This window comes from Podarcis filfolensis, assembly GCF_964270895.1.
Source record: "Podarcis filfolensis genome assembly, chromosome: 10".
NCBI lineage: Eukaryota > Metazoa > Chordata > Lepidosauria > Squamata > Lacertidae > Podarcis > Podarcis filfolensis.
The window spans coordinates 37311103-37336471 of NC_139612.1; the positions used below are offsets into that span (position 1 = coordinate 37311103).

The window sequence follows — 25369 nt, forward strand, 5'->3', positions numbered from 1 at the left end:
CTAGACGTCGCCAATGCGTGGCAAAGGGGCGGGATGCGGATTCCAATCCGCCTTAAGGGCTTTGGCTACGGAGCCCCACAGTGCTATTTACGCACAACAAATTAACACCCGAAATAAACCTCTGTGTTTGCAACCAACGTCTTCCAGGAATTAGATTTGTGCCTAGAAATTCTAGAAAATAAGACAGTCGGAAGCGCCACTAATATGCCCCCAGACACCAACAATTATTGCCAGTGGGATTTATATCTTACTAAAAAGTTTTCAAGGCCGAAGTACGCGGACTAACTGAAATGATGCTGAACTCACTTACTTGGAAGTAAGATCTTTACAAAGCAGCTGAGCTTACTTGCAAGTAAACCTGCGTATGGTTAGATATATGCCCACTGAAGTCTAGGGTAGAGACTCTCTTTAAATCCCTGGAGATTTAACAGTTTAACTGTGCTATGGAAGAAATCGGGGAAAGTGGATCGCAGCGGCCTTTGCTGTTTTTGGCAACGGGATCATGCGCCTCTTTACTCGTTTGAGTTTAGGATCAAAACAAGGGCTATTCAGGCAAAGCAGACCGACAAATCCAGTTAGATGCGCCATATATAGCCATATATATATATATATATATATATATATATATACACCCGATGAAGAAATCAATAAATGCGTCCAAATATATTTATATTTTATACCACCAACAAAATTTAATAACTTACAATTCATTGGAATTTAGTATTTCAGGAAGTACTTTTTCTCGCCAAGCGAACTTGATCACGTTTCCTCAGAGACCCCCCCCCCCACTGGGTTCAATAGCAAATGTATTTAAGATTGCAGCCTAAATTATCCTCTCCGTACATTTCGCGACCACAGATTCATACACAACCCAGTTCAGTCAGTTTTGAACTCTAAACATCCAAATATTTCGGATTAATCCACGAAAGTCCCGTTTGTTCCTCAGGCCTCCTTGCCCTTGTTCCCAAAATGTCCTTTGGGTTTGAAGAATCCTGTATTGTTTGAATAGCAGGGTGTTTTTTGTTTTGTTTTTTGTTGTTGTTTAAATCCGTTTTAATATTGTAATAAAAGGAGCAAGCTCTGTGGTGGAAGCTAAACAAGCGGATAAGGTGCTAACCCACCTGCAACTGGTGACACAAACAACGTGCTGTTTAATTGTAGGAGCGTTTTTGTCATTGTTTGGACAAGTCGATCAAGTTCAACGGCAGATTGGCTGCTGACTTCCACGTCTAATTCGCTGGCTTATTTCGGGACCCGTTTGGAAAAGGAGCATTTAAAAATATCCACCCGTCTTCCTTGGTCAGGCTCAGACCCTTTCCCGCGGATAATCGCAGGCTTATGTTCCAGCAAACCGCCGGTAACGAGAAATGCACGCTTTCCCCGGAGTTCGCCTTCAATGAAACAAGAAAAGAGGAGAGCTGTACGCGCGTATTTTCAGTTCCAGAAATACTCGCGCCACCCTGGAAAGGCAAGGCAATAAAATCAGTTCCTTGTCTGTAAGGAATAAGTCGAGGGGAAGGAGATGCTAAGCAGGCAGGGCCAAAACTATAGCCAGAATGCTAACCAGGATGCTAACCTTGCTGCTCAAGAAAAGAGTCGTTGAAAGAGAAAAGGGAGGAGGGCGCCGGCTGGGAACGCATTTTAGGAAATTGACACCAAAGAGTGCCTGGGAAAGGCACCTTGTCAGTTTCATACAAAGCATAGCCACAGAACACCCTAACAGCTAGAAACTATAGACTTTTCTTTAAAGCTGCAAGCTTGCAAGGAATTGCTCCTAAAGGCAGGAGAATGTTCTCGGATAGCGAGGCTGCACGAATATGGAGGAGGGGCGGATAACGGTTGACCCTAAAAAACCGGTATGATTCTCCCCATATGTTCTGCTCTGATCAAGACGACTTGCCCTTGAAAGTACAGTTAACTTTTCAACTATAGCTGGTGGTGGGAGGAAATTCGGTGCAATAATAATAATAATAATAATAATAATAATAATAATAATATCGAGAGCTACGTTGCTGATCAGACGATTCTCCCTGGCAAGCTCAGCTGTTGAGAAGAGGGCTCGTGGGGAGCATATGCTACAGAGTGAGGCAGTGACTTCCTTCTGACAACAACTTTTGCTCACCTGGAAAAGAGGTCCCTATGGGACGCAAGCCCCCTACGGTGCCCCCTAGGCTGCCCGGCTGCCTTGCCCTCCCTCTCTCCTCCTTGCTTCCTGTTCCGTTTCCCTCTCACGCGCAGAGCGGATCTTTCGCCCTTTCTTTCAAACAACCTTTTCTCGAGCCCCTTTGTCGCCTGCAGGAGTCCTCCGCCTTCCCTTCTCCACTTGCCCCCCGCTCCCCCGGCGCGAGGGTCCTTTCTTTTCCCTCAGAGCATTAGCTCCGTCGATGGCCATCTCCAAGGGCGCCTAATCGTGGCGGACCTGCGAACTGAAGGGCTGACGACGCAGCGCAGCAGCTGCGCTTTTTAGCGCACTCAGATCCGCGCCCCGAGCCCTCCGCCGGCCTCGGGAGCAGGGGAGACCGTTTGCCCGGGAAGTCAGTCTCTCTCTCTCTCTCTCTCTCTCTCTCTCTCTCTCTCTCGGGGTTATCTCAGGGGACTGTCTCTCTCCCCTCGCGCACACGCTCCCCTTGGCCAAGAGCCGTCTTGCGATCGAGCCAACACCCTCTCGCAGCCGGTTCAGGGAAGGCACCATCTCGCGAAACACAGCGAGACATCTGCAGCCCGCCCGTATAAAAAAAAGAAAAAAAGCGTGCGGGATTGAGTTGGGTGGGGGTCTGGCTGGTTGCCTGTCGTAGCCGCGGGAATCTGTCCTGAAAAAAGAAGCTTTTCAGAGCACTCTCACCTCCAGCCTCCTCTTGGAAAAGGAAGCGGCCCCGGCTCGCCTCTCTTTGCAAGAGATCTTCTGATCCCGCTTTGCGCATCTCCAGGCTGCGAGAAATGGACATCAATGGCCTCCGCTTGCCTGCTGGGACCCTTTGGGGACATAGATGGAGCAAAGCCAGAGAAAAAAGAAAATAAATGTGGGGTGGGGTTTTTTTGGAGGGTGGGGGGCAAGCAGCTTAGGTCCCGGGCTGATCCGTCCACCCCAATACAGCCAGAGGATATTCCCCCCCCCCTTTCCTTCGTAGCTCCCCCTCTCCCTGGTGCAGAGGATCTTGTTTCTGCGCTGCAAAGTCTCCCTCCCCGGCTGTACACCCGCGCAGCCCGATCTTATCAAGAGCCGAGGCCTATAAATCAGGGGAGCTAGTCTGGCGATGGTGGGGGCGCGGGGAGAGCTTTGCAGCATGAGATCCAGGGCGAAGCACAAACTGGGAACGATAGGGCGGGGTAGGGCTCAAACACGCGCGCACACGCGCGCAGGAGGGCGGAAAGGGGCGACCAGCCAAGTGAAACTGACCAGAGGGAGCCTTGTATCCGTTCTGTTTTTGACTGGGGGACGCGAAAGGGAAATCCCATCCGGGAAGCAGAGCGCGCAGAGCGCAGGCCGTGGAGAGCCGAAGAAGAGCCCCGAGGCCGCCCCTGGGCCCAGCCAGGGGTATCCTTAGGAGGCCCCGTTTGAACCACGTCCTCTCGCTCGTCCCGGCGGTCCCGGGGAGCCTATCTTGTGTGGTGGCGCTGAAAGCTGCGGCTGAAGGCCGATTCTCTCTCTCTCTCTCCACCGCCTCCCGCCCTGCGCAATCCCCTTTCCTTCCTCCCCTGCAGTTTTTGCTAGCTGACTGCCTTGGCTTGTATTGGGAGAAGGGGCGCGCCGCGACTGCAGCAGACCCGCACGTGGCTTTCATTTAGGAGACACCGAGCAAGCCAGCAACTCGCCTCGCCGAGCGCGCTTTCTCTCGGATACCTTCTCCTAGCTCCCTGGCAAGGCGAGGCAGAGGGGCCCCAAGGATGGCCGAAAGGCCGGGGATCTTCAAGCCGGGAGAAAAAGAGGAGGAGGAGTTCAGCAAAGGCCGATTGGAGCTCCTGACTCGGCGTAAGATAAACGCCTCCAAAACAAAACAAAAAAACCACCCACACCATTATTTTGTGCGCCGTGTGTGGCTTTCTTGCTGCAGTCCCAACTGCTAGATCTCTTTCATATCTGATTCTTTTTTTTTTCTTCCTTTCTCGATCAGGACTTTTCACAGTGGAAGAAGGCATTCTTCAACCTCACCTCTCCTAAACACGCCGACTTGGAATGAAGCCCGCCCCCCCCCCTTCCCCGGTTGCAATTATTTCTCTCCTGCACACGGAAGCAGCTAGCTTCTGGTCGTAACCCGGACTAGGTGTGTAGAAAGGGTTGGGCTTTGGGAAGTCAAGCGTTGCCAGCGGCTGGGATACAGATATCGATCTGCACACCATTCAGAGCGGTGGTGTAAAATGGTGTGTGTGTTCGCGTGCGCGCTCTCTCTCTCTCACACACACCACCATCCAATGAAAACCTACGTTAGAGAACGTCCAGTACAGATAGTAGCAGGAGCCGACGGGCTAATACCCAGGCCGCCTCGCACCTTGAGCCAATGGTAACGTTACCATGTGCTGGAATAGACCTCGAAATCCTGTAAGAATCTCCGGAAAATGGCAATTGTTTATAGTTTCATAAAAGACTGAAGATTTTTTAAAAAATATTATTATTATTATTATTATTATTATTGAACACAACGCACGCAAACCTGTTCTACAATCCACCTCCTGCGCGAAATCCACTGCAGTGATGGATGCGAAAGGGGGCTATGAAGGAAGAATTATTTATAGGCTGATTGGGGCCATTTCTGCTGGTGGATCATAATGATCCCCTAACGTGGGTCTCATTATATTGGTCATTTCATTAGAATGGTGTAACAAAAGCAAAGCAAAACACAAGCAAACCAGCCCTGAGGACTTTACAATATTGATTCCCCCCCCCCCCAATTTTAAGTGCATTGCCTTGGATTTCTATTCTCAGTCTCGTTTAGCCCAGGGGACACCCCGACCTAGGAAATCCCGCCCCCTTCTTTGAATTGTCTGTCACATTCGTTGCTAGGCCCATTGAAATTAATGGGGCTTATTTAATAGGTCCATTAATTTAAATAAGTCTACTCCGAGTAAAAATCTTAGCTAATAATAATAATAATAATAATAATAATAATAATAATAATAATAATTTATACCCCACCCATCTGGCTGAGTATCGTCCTTAGAATTAATGAAAATTCAAAGGGTCTTTTGTGAGTAAAACTTAGTTGAATACAAATGATGGTGATGGTTATATAAAGAAGAAGAAAGGTGTTAGATGAAGGCTAGGTTTTGAAACGACGAGCAAAATGATTAGAGATTTGTGCCTCAGGCGGGCCAGGGGCTACCCCCCCAGCAAAATCCTGATCGCCCGTGTATCCCTTCTGACGTCCACACAACAGCTGTTCCCAAAAAGCCTCTCCTATACATCTCGACTTCGTCGCAAAGTGCGAGGAAGCCTGTGATGGACGTAATCAGTAGTACCGACCCGCAGGCATTTCTGATACCCGCTTAAAACGAACCAAACAAAATACAGTACTCCAGCGACTTCCAATGAGGAAAGCAGCCTCGGTTATTTATTTAACCCCAGTCCCTATGAAAGAGGGCGAGGGAGAAAGGCAGAGACATAGGGAGAGATCTCGGCAGGTCGAACTCATTGATTCTGCGCTGCAAGAAACGTTCCAGATAAGAGTCGAGGCTGCTAAGAAAGGCCGCATGGAGACGAAGCGTCACACGATTCCGACGATCATTTGACACGCAAAAGATCGCTGCTGGCAGATTAATTATTGACGGGGGGCGGGTTGGGTAGGGAAGGAATGGGGAAAAGGGAAGGGGGCAGCATTGGAATGTCAGCCCCCTCCTAGCAGACACTTCTGAAAAGAAAGAACAAGGGTTAACATTGGACAAGCTTGTTTTATAGATGAACGATTGTCAGAATTATGTGCATTTCCTAGCAATAAATAATTAAACACTTTGGAGGCATTTTGTGTGTGTGATGGGGGGGGGAGAGAATGAGCTTTCCTACTTGCCCATATCTTAAATCAATTGGTTAACCTTTAAAGTACCACAGGACTCTTCAATCTCCTGGCTGCAACGCACTAAAACAGCTAATAAGAATTAATAGTCATTAAAAAAATCGGTATATAAAGTGGTTAACAATTTGTAGCTCCCTTATCTGCAGTTCCTGCTGAAAACCCTGATACACACGCATGCTTGAAATATATCATATCTCAACTTGAAACACACATATGAGCCGATTAAAATATTTATATTTAATATAAGAAAAATGCCTCCGCATTTTGGTTGACGGAGCCCTGCTATATTATTAATAAAGAACAGTATTTAAACTTTGTGGGTGCTCCTTCCCCTCCTCCTTCCCCCCTCCTCCTATCCGGATCAAACTGTTGCTTTTTATTGCTTACTTTGAAATATTCCCTTTGAAGCCAACGGGGCTCCTCTGGAGTCAGTGACTTGAAAACGCGTAGTAGCCCATTGCAGTCCTCAACGTGTTTCCTCGCGAGGAAGCAAACGCCAAGGATTCTTCTCCTGTAGGCTTACACATCTGCTTCCAGCTTTAGGCCGGTTCCTAAAAACGTTTCCTCGGAAGTAGAGAATATATTGCAGCCTTGTCTGGAAATCAGACTGGTTGAGGGGATCGCTGCCCCACAAGCACACGCCTATCGGACCCGGAGTTGGAAATGCGGATGTAATGTGACCAAGGGCGACTTACTTCCGAGTTAAAGGCGCTTCGCTCCTTCGGGGATGGTGACTTTCCGAGTTTATTTCTCCGCACCCTTGAAACCCGGGCTTTCCAGACGCTGTTGGCAATTATTACCCTTCTTCACCTTTCTCGCACCCAGCAGGACCGCTTTCGGTTCTCTTGGCGATTCCCACACAGGTCCCCCGCCCCGAAGTGTAACTCCCCGAAGCTGGCGCTGCAGTTTGGCAACGCGTCACGGGACCCCCCTCTTTTTCTTCCTCTTTTCGTCCAGAGACCGCGGCGGGACACCCTCCCATCCCGCCTCCTCCGCAACGCTCCTCGGCCTTCCATGCGCTCCAGATCGCCGGCGCGTTTCCTGCTGCCTGTTCATACGGACCGAAAGCAGACCAGAGTCCCTCCGGATCGCGGCGGCGTCGCGGGCGAGGGAGGGGGAGAAAGCAGGAAGAAGGCAGGGGGTGGGGGAAGACGCCTCTCGACTTGCAGAAGTCAGGGCGAAATGTGAGTTGGCTGCGGTTGGCCAGGGACTCTTCTCCGACCCCCCTCCCTCCATCATTCGCTTGTCTACCCATCCGCTGTGGGCCGCCGAGGTTGCGGCGGGGAGTGGAGAGCGAGGGGGCCAGAGACGGGGTGGAGCCAGCGGAGGCCGCAGTTTGGAAAGGTTGCGCAAGAAGCCCCCGCTGCGCTTCAAGATATAAAAGCGCCGTCGAGGCGCCTCCGCCGCAGCACTAGCGACTGCAAGAGCAGCAGCAGCAACAGCAGCAGCGACGACGATTGGCCAGGCGCGACCGCGGCTCCGTCGAGGATTATGGAGTTCCTGAGCGACAAATTCGGCCTTAAGAGCCCCCCGGCGGCCGCGGGCAAAGGAGGCGACTTCTACCTGGCCTCCGGGGGCCCCCTCGAGCACGTAATGGAAGCGCTGGACGGCGGAGAGGCCTTCTACGGCAAAGGCGGAGGCAAATGCGTTGCCCAGGCCGCCTATAACCCGCACGCCAGGCTGGACAGGGCGTCCCCGGGCAGGGACGGCTCCGGTGAGTGAAGGGCTGGCCGGCACCGCGGCAGGCAGTCCGCAAGCACTGCGGTACAGGATCTGGGGCGAGTGTGTGAGGTGCGGGGTGGAGAGAGGGTGTCCGAAAAGCCGTCCGGGATCTCCTGCTTGGAGCGGCTCTCCTCCGGAAAGGAGTGGCTTGGCTTTCTGTGTAAACGGGATCCGGGTCGGCGAGGCGAAGCGGGTTCTTTTGGGCGTCTGCATGCAGAATGTTTTTGGGATTTTTTGGGGCGGTTGGGCAGTTCTCTCCTCTCCAGCAAAGCTCCCCCCCCCCACACGCACATCACAGCAGGCCCGACAAGATTGTGGCCCAATCCACCGCAGATTTGGAGTGTTCTTCTCTGGAGAACACCCCCCTCTTTTTGATCTCAGAAGAATCTGGGGCGCAAACGCGGTTTCCTAAAAGGTGATGGCGCCTTGGAGGCACCTCGAGCGGGGACGCTTCTCCCTTTGCGGAGAAGCTTCGCCAAAGATGGTCGCCACCTTAGTTATAGAATTTAGATTAGTTTCTCCGCAATCCCAACAGCCCTGGCCAGCTAGAAACATCCCGATCCGAGGACTTGGAAGCCCGCAAAAAACGGATAGCTAAAACCGGTTTCCTTGCGGGGGGGAGAGTGTTTTTAGACGGGCCGCTCATTAAATGATGAAAACGAGATAAAAGTTGACAATGTGAAGGTGATGCTCCTCTTCTGTTGCATTCCGATTTGACTTTAACTGTCGCCCGTGTCTGTAATTCCTCCGTCGGAAGTTGCGGCGGACGCCAAGATCCAACGTCAATTCATCCCACCAGCAGCCGGCTGATTTGCAAAGAGGATTTTACCTTCCGACGGCCTCGGGCTTTTCTTCTTCCTCTTCCTCCCCTTTTAAAGTCCTCCTTCGGGTGTCACGCAGCTTGGAGGCGTTCAGCTGCCCTTGCTTTTCTAGCTGGGGTTTTTTTTTTGCCAAGGGCTTTTTACTCGTGAGCTCTGAAGCTGCGTCCCGCAGGACCTCAGATCCGCTTCCCCGCTCACCCCTGTCTTTAGGGATATGAGAAAGAAGGTAGCCCCCAAAGTCAGCATTTCAAAAAGAAAACACTGCCCCGACTCCTTTCCTTCTCCGTCTCTTCCCTGAAAGCCAAATCTGTGGAAGGATTTACAGCCGGAGTCTGGGAGGAGAAGGAGGGACCATAACGCAAAACAGAGAGAGGAACCGCGGAAGGACGCACATTTCGGTCTTGCCCTGCTATAGATTAAAATGGGCCTTTAACTTTGCGCGTGTATGTGCTTATATATATAGAAAGAGAGAGAGGTTGCAAAGGCTTTTGGCTACTACTGTTATTACCCCTACAACTATTAATAGTACCCCGCCCATCTATCTGAGTTGCCCCAGACACTCTGGGCGGCTTCCAAGATATTTAAAACACAATAAAACATTACACTACAATAATGCCTTTATCTATCTAGTGTGCGAATGCGTTTACCCACGTATTATCTTGATCGTCTTCTAAACCCGTCTGTCATCTATGGGTTTTAAGCATATGTAATAATAAAAGTTGGCAACATAAACGGATAAATTAATAATCTCATCATATAGACTAAATTATAACGATAGGCAAAACGGCGGCGCGCAGTTTAATTACACAACAGAAGGAAACAAGGAAGACATTTAACTGTCAGCAACAGAAAAAGTAACAGCCAGGTATCGCAGGGAGTCGCGAATAAGCCAAAGTGATCCTTTGCGAGCGGCTAAAATGTTCCAAAGCAACGAGAGAGCTCTAATGAGTGTGTATGTTCATGAATGCTATTAGGTATATCAGAGCATTTTATATATTTATGCTATTACTGAGGAAATTGGAAGCCGAAATGTTTAACTGCCCGACTTACACCCCCCCTCAGCCAAATATTAACATACATATTTTCCCCTGATCGGCTGCATTCGTCCAGGATCCGGAGTGTATTCGAATGCAGCACCATTTTTCTGATCTTCTCTCACACAACATTATAGCGACAACATTCTGTCACATCCGATCCATAATCCGGTTAAACCATAGTGCTCGAATCTGACGCCAATGGTTTTAAATTCAAATATTATATCTGCTTTTTGGAGATCAGTCGCCCTCCCTCCCCATCTTTGTCCGCTGCTACTTTCTTTACTTTAGACTTTTCTTGACTGAAAACAAAGGAAACGAATAAACAAACAAAAACTACTACGGAAGGAGCAAGTAGGGGACTGCTTTCTCCCAAAATTCCGTCGGCCCATTTTACCCTTTCGCTTAATTTTCTACTCACCGGAAGTGCTGGCTAAGTTTGCTGGAACATCTGGTCGTGTCTGTACAAACCCTCCAGTCTGCCAGAGCTCCAGAAAAACGTGAGTTCACAAACCAAAATGGCAATCCAAACCGTCTTAAAAAGCACACAAATTTTCAGATCGTTCTTGGTCAGTTTCCTCTTCTTCCTCACCGTCTGAAATTATGATGACAGTCCTACAAAATATGCAAGCCATTACATTTGGTAATACCATAGAATCTTAGAATTGGAAGGAACCGGCCAGAATCACCTAGTCCAACCTCCTTCAGTGCAGAAATATTTTGTCCAACTTGGGGGTCGAACCCACGACCCTGATATTAAGAGTCTCATGCTCCACCGGTTGACCTATACCACTTGGTGTTAAAACCAAGGGACACGTCGAGTAAAATGAAAAATCTCGTGTCTACTCGGAAGTAAATCTCGTGGACTTCAATGGGGCTTACTCGTCGGTAAGTGTGCCCGTTTAGTTGCCGCGGGTCATGTCAGTGGCAATTATACTTCCGCCCCTGATTTATAGATGCCATTCATACTTCCGGCTCTTGATGAATTCACTTGCCTTTGGGCATCTTCTGTATGCTTTCTTACACCTTCCTGACCCTCGAGGCAATCGTGACTTGCAAATAAACCCCCACAGATTTCCATTAGCATTGGTTGGAATGGGGCTCGTTAAATGTTCCATGGGGCGGGGGGGGGGGAGAAGACTGCGCTGCGCGTGGTACATCATGTAGCAAAATCTATAAAAACTGTCGCAAAAGGCACAACAACAAAAACCTGCTTTCAAACACCCAGTTTTTCATCTCAGAATGCAGCGCGACATTCTCTTCCTCCTTCCTCCTTAACCTGCTCGCTGCCGTGTGTGCTTTCTAGCCGACAAACCAATGCGATGTGAAATGTTTATTGCAACCTCGTTGAGTTTAACGAGGTTGGAGATCTTTCCCATTATATATAGCGTATGTTAAAGCAAGGCGATTAAAAAAGGAAATTAAGCCAAACGATAAAAGAAGCCTGTCTGAAACTTTTTTTTATGTCTTGTAAAGTGGGATAGATTTTCTTGCCAGCGAATGTTCCCCGGGCCAAAGATTTCACAGCAGAATTTGGATTCTGTTTGCTTTAACGTTAGACTCAACATTTGCCTGCCCTTTGCCTTGACTGTGAAATCTAAAAACGATCAGCTCTGTTTATAGTTCAATATTTGGAACAGTAATGAAGAATATAAAAATGAGGGAAGTATAAGGAAATTTTTGTAATTCCATGCGTCAATCTGCCTAAAAATGTCTAAATAGTAACAAACGACACATTTATTATCCTGCTGCAAGAGGTCTGTAAATACAATTCTTATTCTGAATTATTGGAATGCTGCTTTGAACATTTTGGAATAGTAAACCTAAAATAAAAGAGAGAATCAATACTTCAGTAGGAAGCACAAGCACAGCACAAACTTATGTGGCAGAATATTCTTCTCGGTAAGTTTTTAGATCACAGCCTTAAGAATCAGGTTTTTTGACATCAAAATGCAATATTTTCCTTGGTGCTTATAATAATGGAATCTGTTTTTTTAAAAAAATAAAATAAAAAATACTCCCATTTTAATATTGTTTGACAGCAAGTTCACACAACTTCCAAAGGCAATTATTTTAAGTGTGTAGGACAAAAGTGGGAGAAAAGACCCACAAGATCCTTAGGCACAGAAAAAGTGAAATAATCCCTGGGGAATCTAACATTGCATGTTTGTGATAGGTTTGCCATAATTTGTATAGGTTTGGTTCTTATTTCAATTTGGGTCAATGCTGGAGGACAGTACTGGAGCATTTAACAGAAAGTAATACTAGTGGTAGGGTGTAAATCGTGGCCGGTTAGCTTCCTTAAATTGGGTACCTTAACTCTATATTTTAAAGAACTTATTGCTGAGAAGACTTGACCTACTGTGAACTCCTGTTCTATTTTATAGCCCCAAAGTACATTTACTCAGAAGTAGAGCCCTATTAAAGTCAATAGGAAATGTGTTTGCAGCCTTACTTGGGCACTAGCTTCACTGATTTCAAAGGTGCTTACTTCTAAGTAAGTGTGCTGTTATGGGTCGCAGTCTGTGTCTGGTTAAAATTACAGAAAATGAACAGGAGGGTGTAAAGAAATTACAGGGAGTGGCAGAGAGCGTTAAAACAATCTTGAAAGGGCAGCTTGGGTGCCATCCTTTGTAATGTTTTACTGCCCTGAAGGACTGGAATTTCTCTACTCCCCACCTGTCAAAAGAAAGGGCGGGGGGGGGGGGAGTTGGAGATCATTCAAATCTTGTAACAGGCTGCATCAGTTATCTCAGAAATATTTAGCAAAAAAGGCTGGGAATTAGTTCAGAAGCTAAAGGGGGAAAATACTTTAATCCTTATCTTGGGCAGCAAGTGTTTTTTCAAAGATAAATGGTTCTTGTAGGACGAGTGCAAAAATATAGGAAATAATCTCTTTGACTGAGTTATGATTTTGAAGAGAACCCCCACCACTTTGTAAAAATACTCCTTAATTAAAAGCAAAGCCGCTATACAAAACCAAGAGCATTAAAAAAAAAAAAGTGGGGCGCTTTTATTTTTTTTCATTCCCTTCATTATTCTTGATTCGCAAGTGCGCTTCTTTTCCACATACCTTTCTTACACACAATTCCCTCCCTTAACAATTTAAAGCTACTATAATGGCTTAAAAAATGAAATAGTTTGGAAATTCATCCAAACAAAGCACTTTATAGAAAGTTTTCATATTCTCTTGGGTCTCTGCATATTTAATCAGATGGAATTCTCTTACTCCCAGGTAAGCATGCAAAGGGCTATTGCTGAAGTACTTGAGGGTGAAAGCTGAAATAGGTTTGGAAGGGACAGAAATGAACCTAAAGCACACTTCTAAGAACAGATGCATAGGACTGCAATGTGCCTTTGCAAGTCTATTTTGATCTGATGTTTAATACTACTACTACTAATGATAATGATAATAATAATAATAATAATAATAATAATAATAATAATGTATATGCTGCCCCAGCCACTCTGGGTGGCTTCCAACAAATTGAAACATTAAGCACAGTAAAACATCAAACATTAGAAACTTCCTTATACAGGGCTGCCTTCAGATGTTTTCTAAACGTTAGATAGTGGTTTATTTCCTTGACTTCTGATGGGAGGGCATTCCACAGTGCAGGCACGACTACTGAGAAGGCCCTCTGCCTGGTTCCCTGTAACTTCGCTTCTCGCAGTGAGGGAACCGCCAGAAGGCCCTCGGAGCTGGATGTCAGTGTCCAGGCTGAACCATGGGGGCGGAGACGCTCCTTCAGGTTTACAGTGTCTATTATTTGGTTTGCTTGCACTGCAAAATGCATAGTTGTGATTTGAAATATAGGCGTCTCAAAGCAAATTCTCTTTGAATCTCCATGGGACTGACTTCCAGGTAAACGTGGTAGCCGGCACTTTGCGAGAATGTATTCCAACAGCATGACTTAGACAGCAACCCTATAGATCAGGGCTAGCCAACGTGGTGGACTACAGTTGCCACCACCCCTGCCCATTCCCGAAGCTGGCTAGCGGTGATGGGAGTTGTAGTCCAATGAAATCAGGAGGGCACCACACTTGGTGGGCACTTTCCCTGGGAATACGTCACATTGAACTCCAGTAAGGCATGCTGAGGGACAGGAAAGGCACAGCTAAAGGCAGTTGTTAATATAAGCAGTCTGTGATTCTGGCATGGAAACTTCCTCTTAGTTGTAGCCATTTCAATAATAATTCCACCCCCACCTCCCCGCAAAATGCTTCCAAATTTAAAAACGAAAGGAACCCCAACCCAAGCTTGTTTCCCCTTTGCTGTACAGTGAACTATGGAATTACCAAAGTGGAAGGTCAGCCGCTTCACACCGAGCTGGGGAGACCTCTGGACAACTGCAACAGCCTCCGCATGTCCCCCGCCAAAGGGATGCAGGAGAAAGGCGAGATGGACGAACTGGGAGATAAGTGCGACAGCAACGTTTCCAGCAGCAAGAAGAGGAGGCACCGGACCACATTTACCAGTTTGCAGCTGGAAGAGCTGGAGAAAGTGTTCCAGAAGACACACTACCCCGATGTTTATGTACGGGAGCAGCTGGCTCTGAGAACAGAACTCACCGAGGCCAGAGTTCAGGTAGGAGCTGCGGTTCCATCCAAAAACAAAGCTGCTCATTCTGGAGGCTAAAAAAGCTCATTAGGCTGAGCAAGAGCCTTGTCTGAATTATCCCTCAGACAGAGGAGGATGTTGTGTTTCAATCTGAGGCTGGGCCAGCTGACTGCGCGTCTATTTTGGTAGCTTTGCTACTCAACCAGTAAGGCATGTCAGCAGTCGTAATACTGAACAGATTTTTTCAAGGGCTTCACATCATTTCAAGTCCCACACAGCTTTAGGTACCTGACTGGATGTCTCTTTCTATAGGTGCCTAACTGGGTCTTAAGATCTTCCAAAGTGGCTTTTATCCTCTGAGTATGGTCTCCTTTTGAGGCATGAAATAGACAGAGAGGGGTCTTCTCAGTGGTGGCTCCCCATTTCTGTGGAATGCTCTCCACAAAGAGGCTAACCTTGCAGCAATATTAATGTCATTGTGGTATGAAATGAAGGTTTTCATATTCTCCTAGGCCTATTTAAAACAACAAGTAGTTTTTTTAAAAATCTAATATCGGCAGTCTTACAAAATATTATATGTCAGTTCCTCTTCTGGTATTGGGGAAAGAGGGTTAGCAGTTCAGTGCATTGCCATCTGTTGAGTAATAGCCATTGTTTATTGCGTAATATTTGTAACTGTTACCTCGGCTTATTTTAAATATTTTGTTGTGTGTCACCTAGAGGCCGAGGTATTAGGTGACAAATAAATTTGATAAGTCATAGCCATCAGCACTAGCAGCTGTTGTTTCAGCAACTCTCACAACAGTCCTGTAAGGTGGACCATGGTCAACGGGCTGAGACTAAAGCACAACGGCTTGCTTAGGGACATCTACCAAATTTGTGGGTTTTGAACGGAGCCAGACTAGCCCTATTTCACATATTCAGGGCTTTATTTTTGCATGATTCCGAAAGCGCCTTTGTGCCTTTGCTGCACTGTTTGCATTCTGGATTTGGGTGATGTTAATGAGGGAAAGAGAGCGGAAGAGAGGAACACATAGTTCATGCAATACATTAACATTATGGGCTCTGGAAATGCAAAAGCCAATGTAAGCAATCACACATGACAAGGATTTGCCTCTGCAGAATGGTTATACAGTGTTGCACAATAACTATCCACAGTCTCTAAAAGGTTATAATTACAATTTCTACGTCTCTGAACCATTCTAGTCAGTGAGCTGAGACTGTTTGCTGTGTGGCATTAGCAGTATTTTACTGCTAATTTACTACTTCTTCTTTGGCGATCACTCGTAGCCGAGTAAGATTGTCTTCCATAAACACGGTTTTAACAATGAGTCCATAAGTGACTGTGGAGGCCAATTCTGGATCCACACATCCTTCCACGGTGGGGTCATAGGTTTCCGGGTGGGAGTTGATTATGGCGAGGGTCTGCCAAACGTGCCTCCCACTTAGCACGTTTCTCCCTTTCATCATATCAGTATCAATGAGGTGTTTTAAAAAGGATGGAATCTTGTATCTTATGGTCTATTCATTAACCTGACAGGCTTCTATAAAGGTAAAGATAAAGGTACGCCTGCCCGTACAGGCCAGTCGTGTCTGACTCTAGGGTTGTGCACCCATCTCACTTAAGAGGCCGGGGGCCAGCGCTGTCCGGAGACACTTCCGGGTCACATGGCCAGTGTGACGAAGCTGCTCTGGAGAGCCAGCACCAGCGCCGCACATGGAAACGCCATTTACCTTCCCGCTATAAAGCGGTACCTATTTATCTACTTGCACTTAGAGGTGCTTTTGAACTGCTAGGTGGGCAGGAGCTGGGACCAAAAGACGGGAGCTCACCCCACCGTGGGGATTCGAAACGCCGACCATACGATTGGCAAGTCCTAGGCACTGAGGTTTTACCCACAGCACCACCCGCGTCCCTGACAGGCTTCTATGCTTTGTTGTTAATCCCCCATGATTAATGAACAATGCCTTGATAATTGTTGGCTTAAATATCCTTGTACATCTTTGAACGTGAACATTAGTGAGTAATTAGGGCTGTTCAATACATTACCCCCACCCACCCCCATTTTAAGCTCCACACATCTAAGCTATTTTAATTGTACACTTAAAAATGCAAATTATGAGCTATGTGGATGCAACCATCCACTCAGCTAGGACTGGAAGTCTGTGGCATGTGAAGCATATACTCAGTGGTCAAACCATTATGTAATGGATGAAAAGGCTTCACATCAGTTATAGCTATGCTCTTCAGTGTACGTTCTCAGAAGCAAATCCCATAGAAGTCAGTGGAGGCATGTTCAGAAGCTTGAAAACATAATACACATTGATGCTTAAAGGAGAAATGGATGTGTAGTTTAGCATGGCTACATCACTGGGGTCATAAACACAAAACAGTTCAAAGTAGAAGTTTTTTTAAAAATACATGCCGTCCAATGAACTCTTGCACCTACTGTGGGTGTATTGGTGGAGACAAGATGGGAGAACATTCTTTGAATCAAAGAATGAGAAGAAGTCAATTAAGAAAATGAAAATTCAGAGACCAAAATTTGTTCTGCAGTACATTACATTGATTCTAGTGGAACTTACTAAACATGCATGTTTTGGCTAACTTTTGTAACTTAAAAAGAAGTTTTTACACCCCCAAAAGATTAATCCATGGAAGTTTTTAGAAATAACTGCTGTCCATTTAAAGCAGTCTTCCTTGAACTGGCATCTTCTATATGTTTTGGATTCCAACCCTCAAATATCATTTCTAAAAAGTTGGAGTCCATAGCATCTAGCAGACACTGGGCTGGGGAAGGTCATTTTAAAAGCATTTGCATCTAGAAAAACATCCTGAATACCGTAGCTAAGACCACAAAGAGTCTTGTGGCACATTAAAGACTAACTGATTTATTATGGTGTAAGCTTTCGTGGAGTATAGGTCATGTCACTTCATCCGATGTATGGAGTGTTATCCTGAGTTGCAGGTATGTATAAATACCATGGGGTTTTGTATGTGGGGGTGTTAGCCATGAGGTCAGAGGGAAATTGAATGCAGAGAAGTACAGACAGTGATAAATACCTAATTAGCAATAGTAATTCACAAAACAATTGTTGATGACACAGAGATCCTGGCATTGGTCAGCCAATTAACATGCATAACGTGCTAAAATCCTTTGTCTCAGTTCAGTCCTCAATCCCGAGGACTGTGTGGGTGTAAAAGATGCATGCAAAAACATGAAGGACGGAAATCTGGATTATGTCTTTTTACTGTTGCATATGTATGTATGTGGGTCTTTCTTTTCATTTTTTGATGGGGGAAGCACCACCCTTCCTCTAGGCTTTGGCTGTCTGGATCACTGCCTAGTACCTATTGGCCTGGGTCCAAAGAACTGCTTAGACTCAGGAAAGGGATTTGCTTGTTTCCCAGTGGAATTTTTGGCTTTTCTGTCAAACAGCTGACTCCCCCATGGCCATATCGCAAGCCACTCTTGAAACTTCTCTTAGTTTGCCATGTGCCAGGGGAGAATACAGCAAGTTTGAGGCTGCAGTCCTAGACCAACGTACCTGGGAAGAAGCCCCTTTGAATTCATGGGCAAGGGCTGTAGTTCAGAGATGGAGCATCTGCCTTTGACCTAGAAGGTCCCAGTTTCAATCCCTGCTGTATCCAGGAAGAGCGAGGAAAAGCTCCTGCTTGAAATCTTGTCAAGCAACTGCCAGTTAGAGCAAGCAGTGCTGAGCCAGATGGACGAATGGTCTCTGACTTGGCATTAGGCAACTCCCAATGTTCTATATCATGTTCCTTTCAGGCATGGCAAGCTCTCACATTGCTGTTAACAGGGGCAAGGAGTGGGGGTTGTGCTGAGCAGTCTCACTCGCAACACCGTGCTGTTCAGCCTGCCCTTCCTCTGATGTCTACACTAACAGCACCAACATCTGTAGAGAGGGTGCCATGGAACCGGAATGCTTCCAGATTCCATTGAAAGCTTTGGGTGCACAGCTATGCACAAAACTCTCTTCACTGCAGACCTTTGTAAAGTAAGTGCCACCCAGTGGTGTAGCATGGGTTGCCAGCACCCAGAGCAAGTAATGTGTCTTCTAAGGCACGTATTGCACCTGCTCAGGCTGGGGCACCACCCCTGCCATGAGTCTTGCCAGCCATCCTCTCTCAGCTCCTGCCTGGCATGCTGCTCAGGTTTGATGAGCAGGTGGGATGGCGAGCACCTCTTGTCAGGGCAGCAGCTGCAGAGGCACACCCCTAAAACTTTTTGCACCCGTGTTTCGCAATGTGGAGGCAACCAATGTCTAAAGGGAGCTTCCAAGTTGACATGGGTAGGATTGCACTGCAAAGCTTTCACAACCAGCCTCTCCATTCTTTGGATCCTGCCCACTGAGCCGAATCACGTCCCATTGAACACCACAAGATAAAAATGGAAAAACAGTTTGCACATGCAGAAAATACTGCAGATCGTGATAATTTGCAAACCAAATGAACCGTCAAATTCAGTGAAATATTTTTTCATTAGGAGGTAATAGATTTTTACAGTCTCCTTAATGGATGCCTGCCTTTAGGAAGTTTTGTACAGTGCTAAATCGGGAGAACAGCTACAGAAGCTGGATTTTTTTTTTTTAAAAAAAATCTGAACAGAATAACTGACAATGTGAGGTTTACTCTTCAGACTGAATGCAATTTTGTAATTTGAAAAGGCCTTGCTAAGAAATAAAGGAGACAGATATTCAAGCATGAGGAACTGAACCAAGATGTCTGTTTCTGAACTTTCCAGGGCACTGGCACTTATAAAAAGTCAGTTTGACAAGATATGCTCCTTCACTAGCAGATCTGCACACAACAAAACAAACAAACAAAAGATATGGCTATTCTTAGAATTCTAAAATGACATCCCTCCAATTGCATTCCTTCCCCTTAAATCCAGAATGTTCAGCAACTCTTTAGACTCTGGATTCTCTTTGAAAGTATTGGTGCCAAAAAATAAACAAATTGGAGGTTATTTTTAAGTGTGTTTCTGAGAGTAAGTTCACAGAATCCAGATATCATGCTTTCAGATTATTCCCCCCACTTCATTTGTACCTTGATGTTGACATAACTGCAATTTCTGCCCATGCGCAACATCATTTTACACTCTTTGAGTAGAGTCAAGAGATCTGGCCGTAAGTGGGATGGAGCTTGGCTCAGTTTTATCTTCTGGGTTGCAATAAGTTTGGGCTGTCTCATGCCACATTGTTGTCCAAGATGGGTAAAGGTGCCAGAATCAGATCTGTCTAGTTTTGTGTGGAGCACGATAAAGAGAGTGTGGATTTACAGACTGTATATATTATGTGCTCTCCTTGGAACAAAATTGCTGGTTTCAGTTTCCCCCCTTGAGAATGTTTATTTTATGCTTTGTGTACACAGAGATTTCCGTGCTTATTGAACTAAATGCCCTGGATTTTTGCATTTCTGATCAGCCTACTGAAAAAGGCCAATGCAAGAAACTGGGGATCTTTCTTCCTCCGAGTCTTCCATCACAATATTAAGCAATTTTCAAAGGCCTGACATCATTAGAGACCCGCATCTGGCTAGGCAGGGATAACAAGCAGCAGATTGTTGCCTTGTTTTGTATAGGCAAATGGTTACTTTATCTTTGCCAAGAGCTGGCTTTGAGTAAATCGATGTAAACAGAAACATTTTGGGGGAGTGTCAGCATTAAAAAATGTGGGTTTCTTCCCCGTCAGTTCCTTTAAATTCAAGCAAATTGTTTTATTTAGTTTAGCCAAATGACTGGCTGGATATGCTCCCCGTACGTCTCCCTTCCGTGGCATTTCATCAAGATCCAATTTAAGTTTCGTCCTGCATCCATGCCGAGAGAGTCAGCCTGAACCTAATTTATCGGAGTTGTTCTCTTTCCTGCCGCATGTCAGTGGATTAATTGGCACCCAGCTTAAGGAGATTGTCAAGGACTTTTTCAATGAAAGGGCCTCATTACTAAATTCCCATAATATGTTCTCTCTGCCTCCTGCGGAGACAGCAAGGGGGGAGGGAATGGTTTCTTGTAGCCTTCGGCACAATAGATAATACAAATTTGCCCACAAGAGGTGCAGTCCTGCAATTGGTTAAGGACTGGAGCAGCCCCATTGACTTCAGTGGAATTTCTGCACGAATCGCTAAGGGCAGGATTGCACCGGCAGCCTAGGTTCATAAAAAGAAAAGAAATGCTTAACAGGTTTGAGCCGGGGTTGTGCTTTGATTGTTTGGGGGGGGCATTTTTCAAAACTGACGCATTAAATTCACAACGGGTCTATGGAAATTAAAAGGCCGTCCCTGCTGCTTTGGGCAATATTAGGAAGGGGCGGGTACATGTGTGTTTGGGTATCCTGAAGGGCTAAAAGCAATAAATAACCTCCACACTCAAATCAGTTTCAGAAACATTTCTGTTTAAAGTTCCTGCTCCGATATTAGATTTGAAATGCATTAAGGGCTTTAGTTCTTTTTTTAAAAAAATTAATATTTATTAAAGATTTTTTAAAGTTATAAAAAAGAAAAAAAAGAAAAAAAGACAAAACAGAAAAATAGAAAGAAAAAATACATCCATCATTCTCAAGTTTTTAACTTTCATTACCTTCTTTCTTTGACCTCCTCCTCCTCCCCTTTCTTGTATCTTGGTTAATAATTATCACAGCAAATCCTATCCATAGTTCATAATATTTTGTCCTTACATTATCTTAATCTATTTTCATCTTGTCTTATAGCAAACCTTGAAACTTAAAACTTAAATCTTATTTTTACCGACTTCTCATAACCATACCATTAACCTAATTTTTTAAACATTTTTACTAGAACCAAGTAGTTCCATTTCAACATTTTTCTAGCATTCATCAATTATTTTAAAGCAGTCCTAATGATAAAAGAAAAACAAGTAAAACAATCCAATCTTCATCCAGCGTCCCTTCCTACTGGTTCCGGATTTTGTCAGTCCCTTTTGTCCCATTTATCTAGCACATTAACCTGGTGTCCTTATATCCGAGGCCCTCAAGTCTCTTCCATGTCCCTTCCGCGGCTCTTCTTCATATTTTCCTTCCACTCATAGGAACTCCAGCTTAGTAATATTTTTGACCCTTTTCAACAGATCAGCCCCATTTCCATAGTCCAGACTAAGCTCCATGTGATATTTAAACACCTGTTTCAGATTCCCTCCAAAATTAAGAGCCCCCACAGCTCCAAACATCTGACGGCCCATTACCAGACTCAGAAAGTCCAAACATCCCGGCATGGGAGGGTCATTCCAACCCCCCATTTCCAAACCAAACCTAACTTTATCTTTCCAAATCTGGTTTTTTCCAAATTCATTTATCAAATCCAGAGGCTCATGATCCTGCAGGGCCACAGCTCCCTCCATTTCTGACACCCAGGATTCAGCAGTATCCTCTTTTCTCATCTGTGCTGTCATAGCACACTCCTGTTTTAGTTCCTGGGTAGGCTCCATGTAGTTTCCTACTGCCTGTTCAAAATTTCTGGTCGCATTAGTCATCAAGTCCGTCTTCTGACTTAGCTGATCCAGTAGGGCATTTATTTTACAGAAAGCACCCAACAGAGCTTCTGAAGACATTGTCCTGCAAGGTCACAAGTCCTTTCCCACGATTGTAATCTGTAACAGCTGCAAGCTCCTGAAGTTGGTTACAATTTCACAGTCTCCCTCTAGGGGGACAACTTGTTTATTCTTTCTTTTAAGAACAATAGCAACAAAGTTTCTTTTTTAAAATATTCAGTCAATATTTGTTCCTTTGAAATGCTAAAGGAAACAATGGAGTCACTATGTTACTTTTCTTTTAACTATCTGTCAGAAACATTTGTCTCTGGTCAATGAGCTTCAAACGTCAGTCCTGACACTCCGCTCCAGGATCAGGACGGTGGAAAGTTACTTTACTTTAAACTCACTTCTGCAGGTTTAAACAATCCAAAAAGAGGTCCCCCTTCTTCTCCTGCTACCGAAGGGGGGTTCCACGATTTTAAATGATGAAAGCCAATCCTTTAAAGGTGAATTTCTATGCTCTAGTTACGTTGTCTTTGCTTTATTCTGACTACAAAGAAACAGAAGGCTGACTTCCTGTTTAGACCTTCCCGTTTCAGTACCAAATTGAAGTAAATTTTAAGTCCAATTCCTCTCTACTGGCCAATCCTTTTTTAAAGTCCAATTGTTCGAGTTTTAAGTACTCACGGGTGATTCTTTAGATGCCAAATTGTCCCAGGAAAAAGGCAGCGCTCTCCGGCAACGGCTATGTGGCTTCGCTCCACGGAAAAAGCAGTAGACTCACAGCACCGTGCCACTTCCCCCTCTTCGCTTCGGAGCCCGTTTATGGGTTCCTTTGCGGGTTGGGGGGGCGCTAAAGGTGCCCGCCGAGTCCCATGGTCACAGGCTTCGTCCGCCTGTGATTTTTTAAAGGGTCCCCGCTTCGCCGTAGCGGAAAGGACCCGTTTCACGCGGAGCTGGTCCCTCCAGTTCAGAGGGAGTCCGCCATTGCCGATGGCGCCACCCCGGAAGAAGGGTTTTAGTTCTTTCCTCGTTTGCTGATCTTTAAACATGAGCCAAGGGGAACAGCACTATTTTTGAGCTCAGTTTAACGCTGTGTAATTTGACCAGAAATGTTGTGGCACGGAGGAGAACAACCTCCCTGCCATTTGACACCACAGTGCTATTTTGATATTTGTTTCAAGTTGCGTTTTGTTTTTGTTGTTGAAAGAAACAGGATCCATTTATTTATTCAGAGGCTTTGAAATAGGGTGAGGAGGGAGTAGCTTTGGCAACAAATGCTGTGGTAATAACGTGTAGCTCACATGAAGAACCTTTTGGCAATGATTTATATAAATATGTGACTAGTGATACAATTTAAAGTTTCAAACATATTTGTCGCACTGTAATGACTTTCTCTGGGTGCAGGAGCTGTGTGTGTGTGTGTGTGTGTGTGTGTGTGTGTGTGTATGTCTGTCTGTCTGTCTGGAGCTCCTCTGATCACAAATGCTTCCCCTTTCACTTCAACGGAGTGTAAGTATTCTTTGATATGTGTGGAGCTTCCTCTTTCCAGAAGTGAACAAGGGCAAAGCACAAGTACAGGAGCTCCACATCATTACTGTGGACTATTGTAACATATTAGGCATGGTGCTGCCTTTGAAGATAGTTTGGAAACTTGTCATTCCTTTTAAGAAAGCACTCCACTCTTCTGTTTTTCGTTTTCAGTGGTCACTGTGCTCAGCATGCTTAGTCCTCCCTTTTAGGTTGCCCCACTCAAACCTTGCTGATGAGACTCTAGAGTTCCACCACCTTAATTCCCCATACACATATTTACATCGAAATTAGCATATGCAGATATTATGCCATGGACCTGTGCACCAAGTTCTTTAAGTACCTAGGGACTTCCCTGATCCTGGTGGCACTTACTAGCTGAGTTCACTATTTGATGGAGCGAAAGCATCCTTTGTATGCATCAGAAGTGGGGAACCTGTGGCCCATTGCTGAACTCCAACACCCATGATCCTTGACTGTTGTCCATGCTGGCTGGAGCTGGAATCCAACATCTGGGTTCCTAATCCAACAACATTGTTGTTGTTGTTTAGTCGTTTAGTTGTGTCCGACTCTTCGTGACCCCATGGACCAGAGCACGCCAGGCACTCCTGTCTTCCACTGCCTCCAGCAGTTTGGTCAAACTACAGGTTCCTAATTCCTCCCCTACTTTATGCAATTGTCATTGGTTACAACTATGTTTCCATTCTCACTTTTAAATAGCTTAAGAACCACATCATCTTTCACCTGGTCTGAATGCTGAAGACTGGAAACTGTTCTCCTACCTTTGGAGATATGAGGGGCAGGAGCTTTCCCATCATTTACCATTATGGTAGCAAAATTAAGGTTGTGTCTAATTTTTTAAAAGAGACCCACCTGGCTCCATCTTTGATTGTCTTTGGTGGACTATGAAATAATGTTTATTCTAGTATGCTACCCCCCCCGAATGTGTTATATGTGAAATGACATCATGCTGAGGGGTATATTCACATTTTGTAAATGTTACTGTTATGATGATATTTTAATCTGTAACTTTATCCATTTTGTGTACCATTTCAAGCATTTTTTTTTTAAGAAATGGACAATACCCGAAAACCAATAAATATAAAAAATATGTAAGTCACAGACCTAGACTACAGAGATCACTATAAAGTATGCTTGGCCCTTAGATTGCTTGCTCTACATTTTTTAAACTAGCTCATCCCCTTCCACCAATAACATTGTTTAGGAAGCCATTCAGTCAACTCTCCTGAAGGGATTTTGGAAGTAACCAAGGGATGCCCTTTTTAAAGTGTGGTGGTGATAGGTTAACCTGGTCCATCATGAACATATGGGAAGGCTGGAACTCAGAACAGGGTGACTCAGAATATGAAATCTGAACGAAGCCAGGAGACAGTGGGGCTGCCATCTCAGCATCTGCCAGAGCATTCAGATAACTGAGTCCTACAAAAGACAGTAATCTGCTGCTGCTTTTACCAGATCAGTCACAGTCTCAGAGTTCTCCTCTAGCCAAACACCACAAGACAATAAAAACAAGACGTTTGTTACATTAGGATTGAATGAGCTGTTTTATTCAGAGTTAGAGGATTCATCCAGCCAATCATAGGAGCCAACTCCTATGGGCCGAGGTCCCTTTGGCCACCCCAATAAAATATTTGAGCCTCCCCCCTAAGTTGATAGGCATTGCCATTCAAATGGTGTTTGTGTGCACCGTGTCTTGTGATTGAATGTGGGGTGGGGCTTACCTTGCCCCCCCCCATATTTTATTCAGGTTGACACCCTTGCAGTAATTGGCACCAATTAATTGATCTCTTATTCTGTCTGGTAACAGATTCTAAGTGTTTCTCAGCTTCAATATTGTATAATTGACTTGGGCCATTAGGCAGTGTGAGGTGGCCTCCTCAGGCAGCAGGAGCTAAGAGGCAGGCTGTGGAGGTTAGATGCTGGAGGACAGAGCTGTGTGTGCCATGCAGCCAAAACAGCACCTCCTTAGCCAGCTTGCTGTCCTCAGTTGTGGCAGAGGGACATGGTACTGTCACTGGTGATAAGAATGTAAGAATAGCCTGCTGGATTGGGCTAATGGCCCATCTAGTCCAGGACCCTGCTATCGCAGTGGCCAACCAAATGCCTGTGGGAAACCAGTGAGCATAACATGAATACAAGAGCACAGTCCCCTCCCATGGTTTTCAAC

At 45.5% G+C, this 25369-nt stretch overlaps 1 protein-coding gene and 1 long non-coding RNA gene across 3 annotated transcripts in view; one reads left to right on the plus strand and one right to left on the minus strand.

Annotated features, from left to right (window-relative positions):
- Positions 1 to 723: 723 nt before the first annotated feature.
- LOC310743257 lies at positions 724 to 4149 on the minus strand. The gene is made up of 3 exons (XR_014538908.1): positions 3398 to 4149; positions 2843 to 2973; positions 724 to 1391 (listed from the first exon to the last, which is right to left on the minus strand). It is a non-coding gene; the product is annotated as an uncharacterized lncRNA (long non-coding RNA).
- A 3268-nt stretch (positions 4150 to 7417) lies between these two features.
- ALX1 (ALX homeobox 1) overlaps positions 7418 to 25369 on the plus strand; it is a 32839-nt gene continuing 14887 nt past the window's right edge. For both annotated transcript variants that reach the window (XM_083573370.1, XM_083573371.1), the window contains exons 1-2: positions 7418 to 7719; positions 13866 to 14170. In XM_083573370.1, the coding sequence (XP_083429496.1) occupies positions 7497 to 7719; positions 13866 to 14170 (528 nt within the window). In that variant the 5' untranslated portion in view covers positions 7418 to 7496. The remainder of the gene's footprint in view (positions 7720 to 13865; positions 14171 to 25369) is intronic.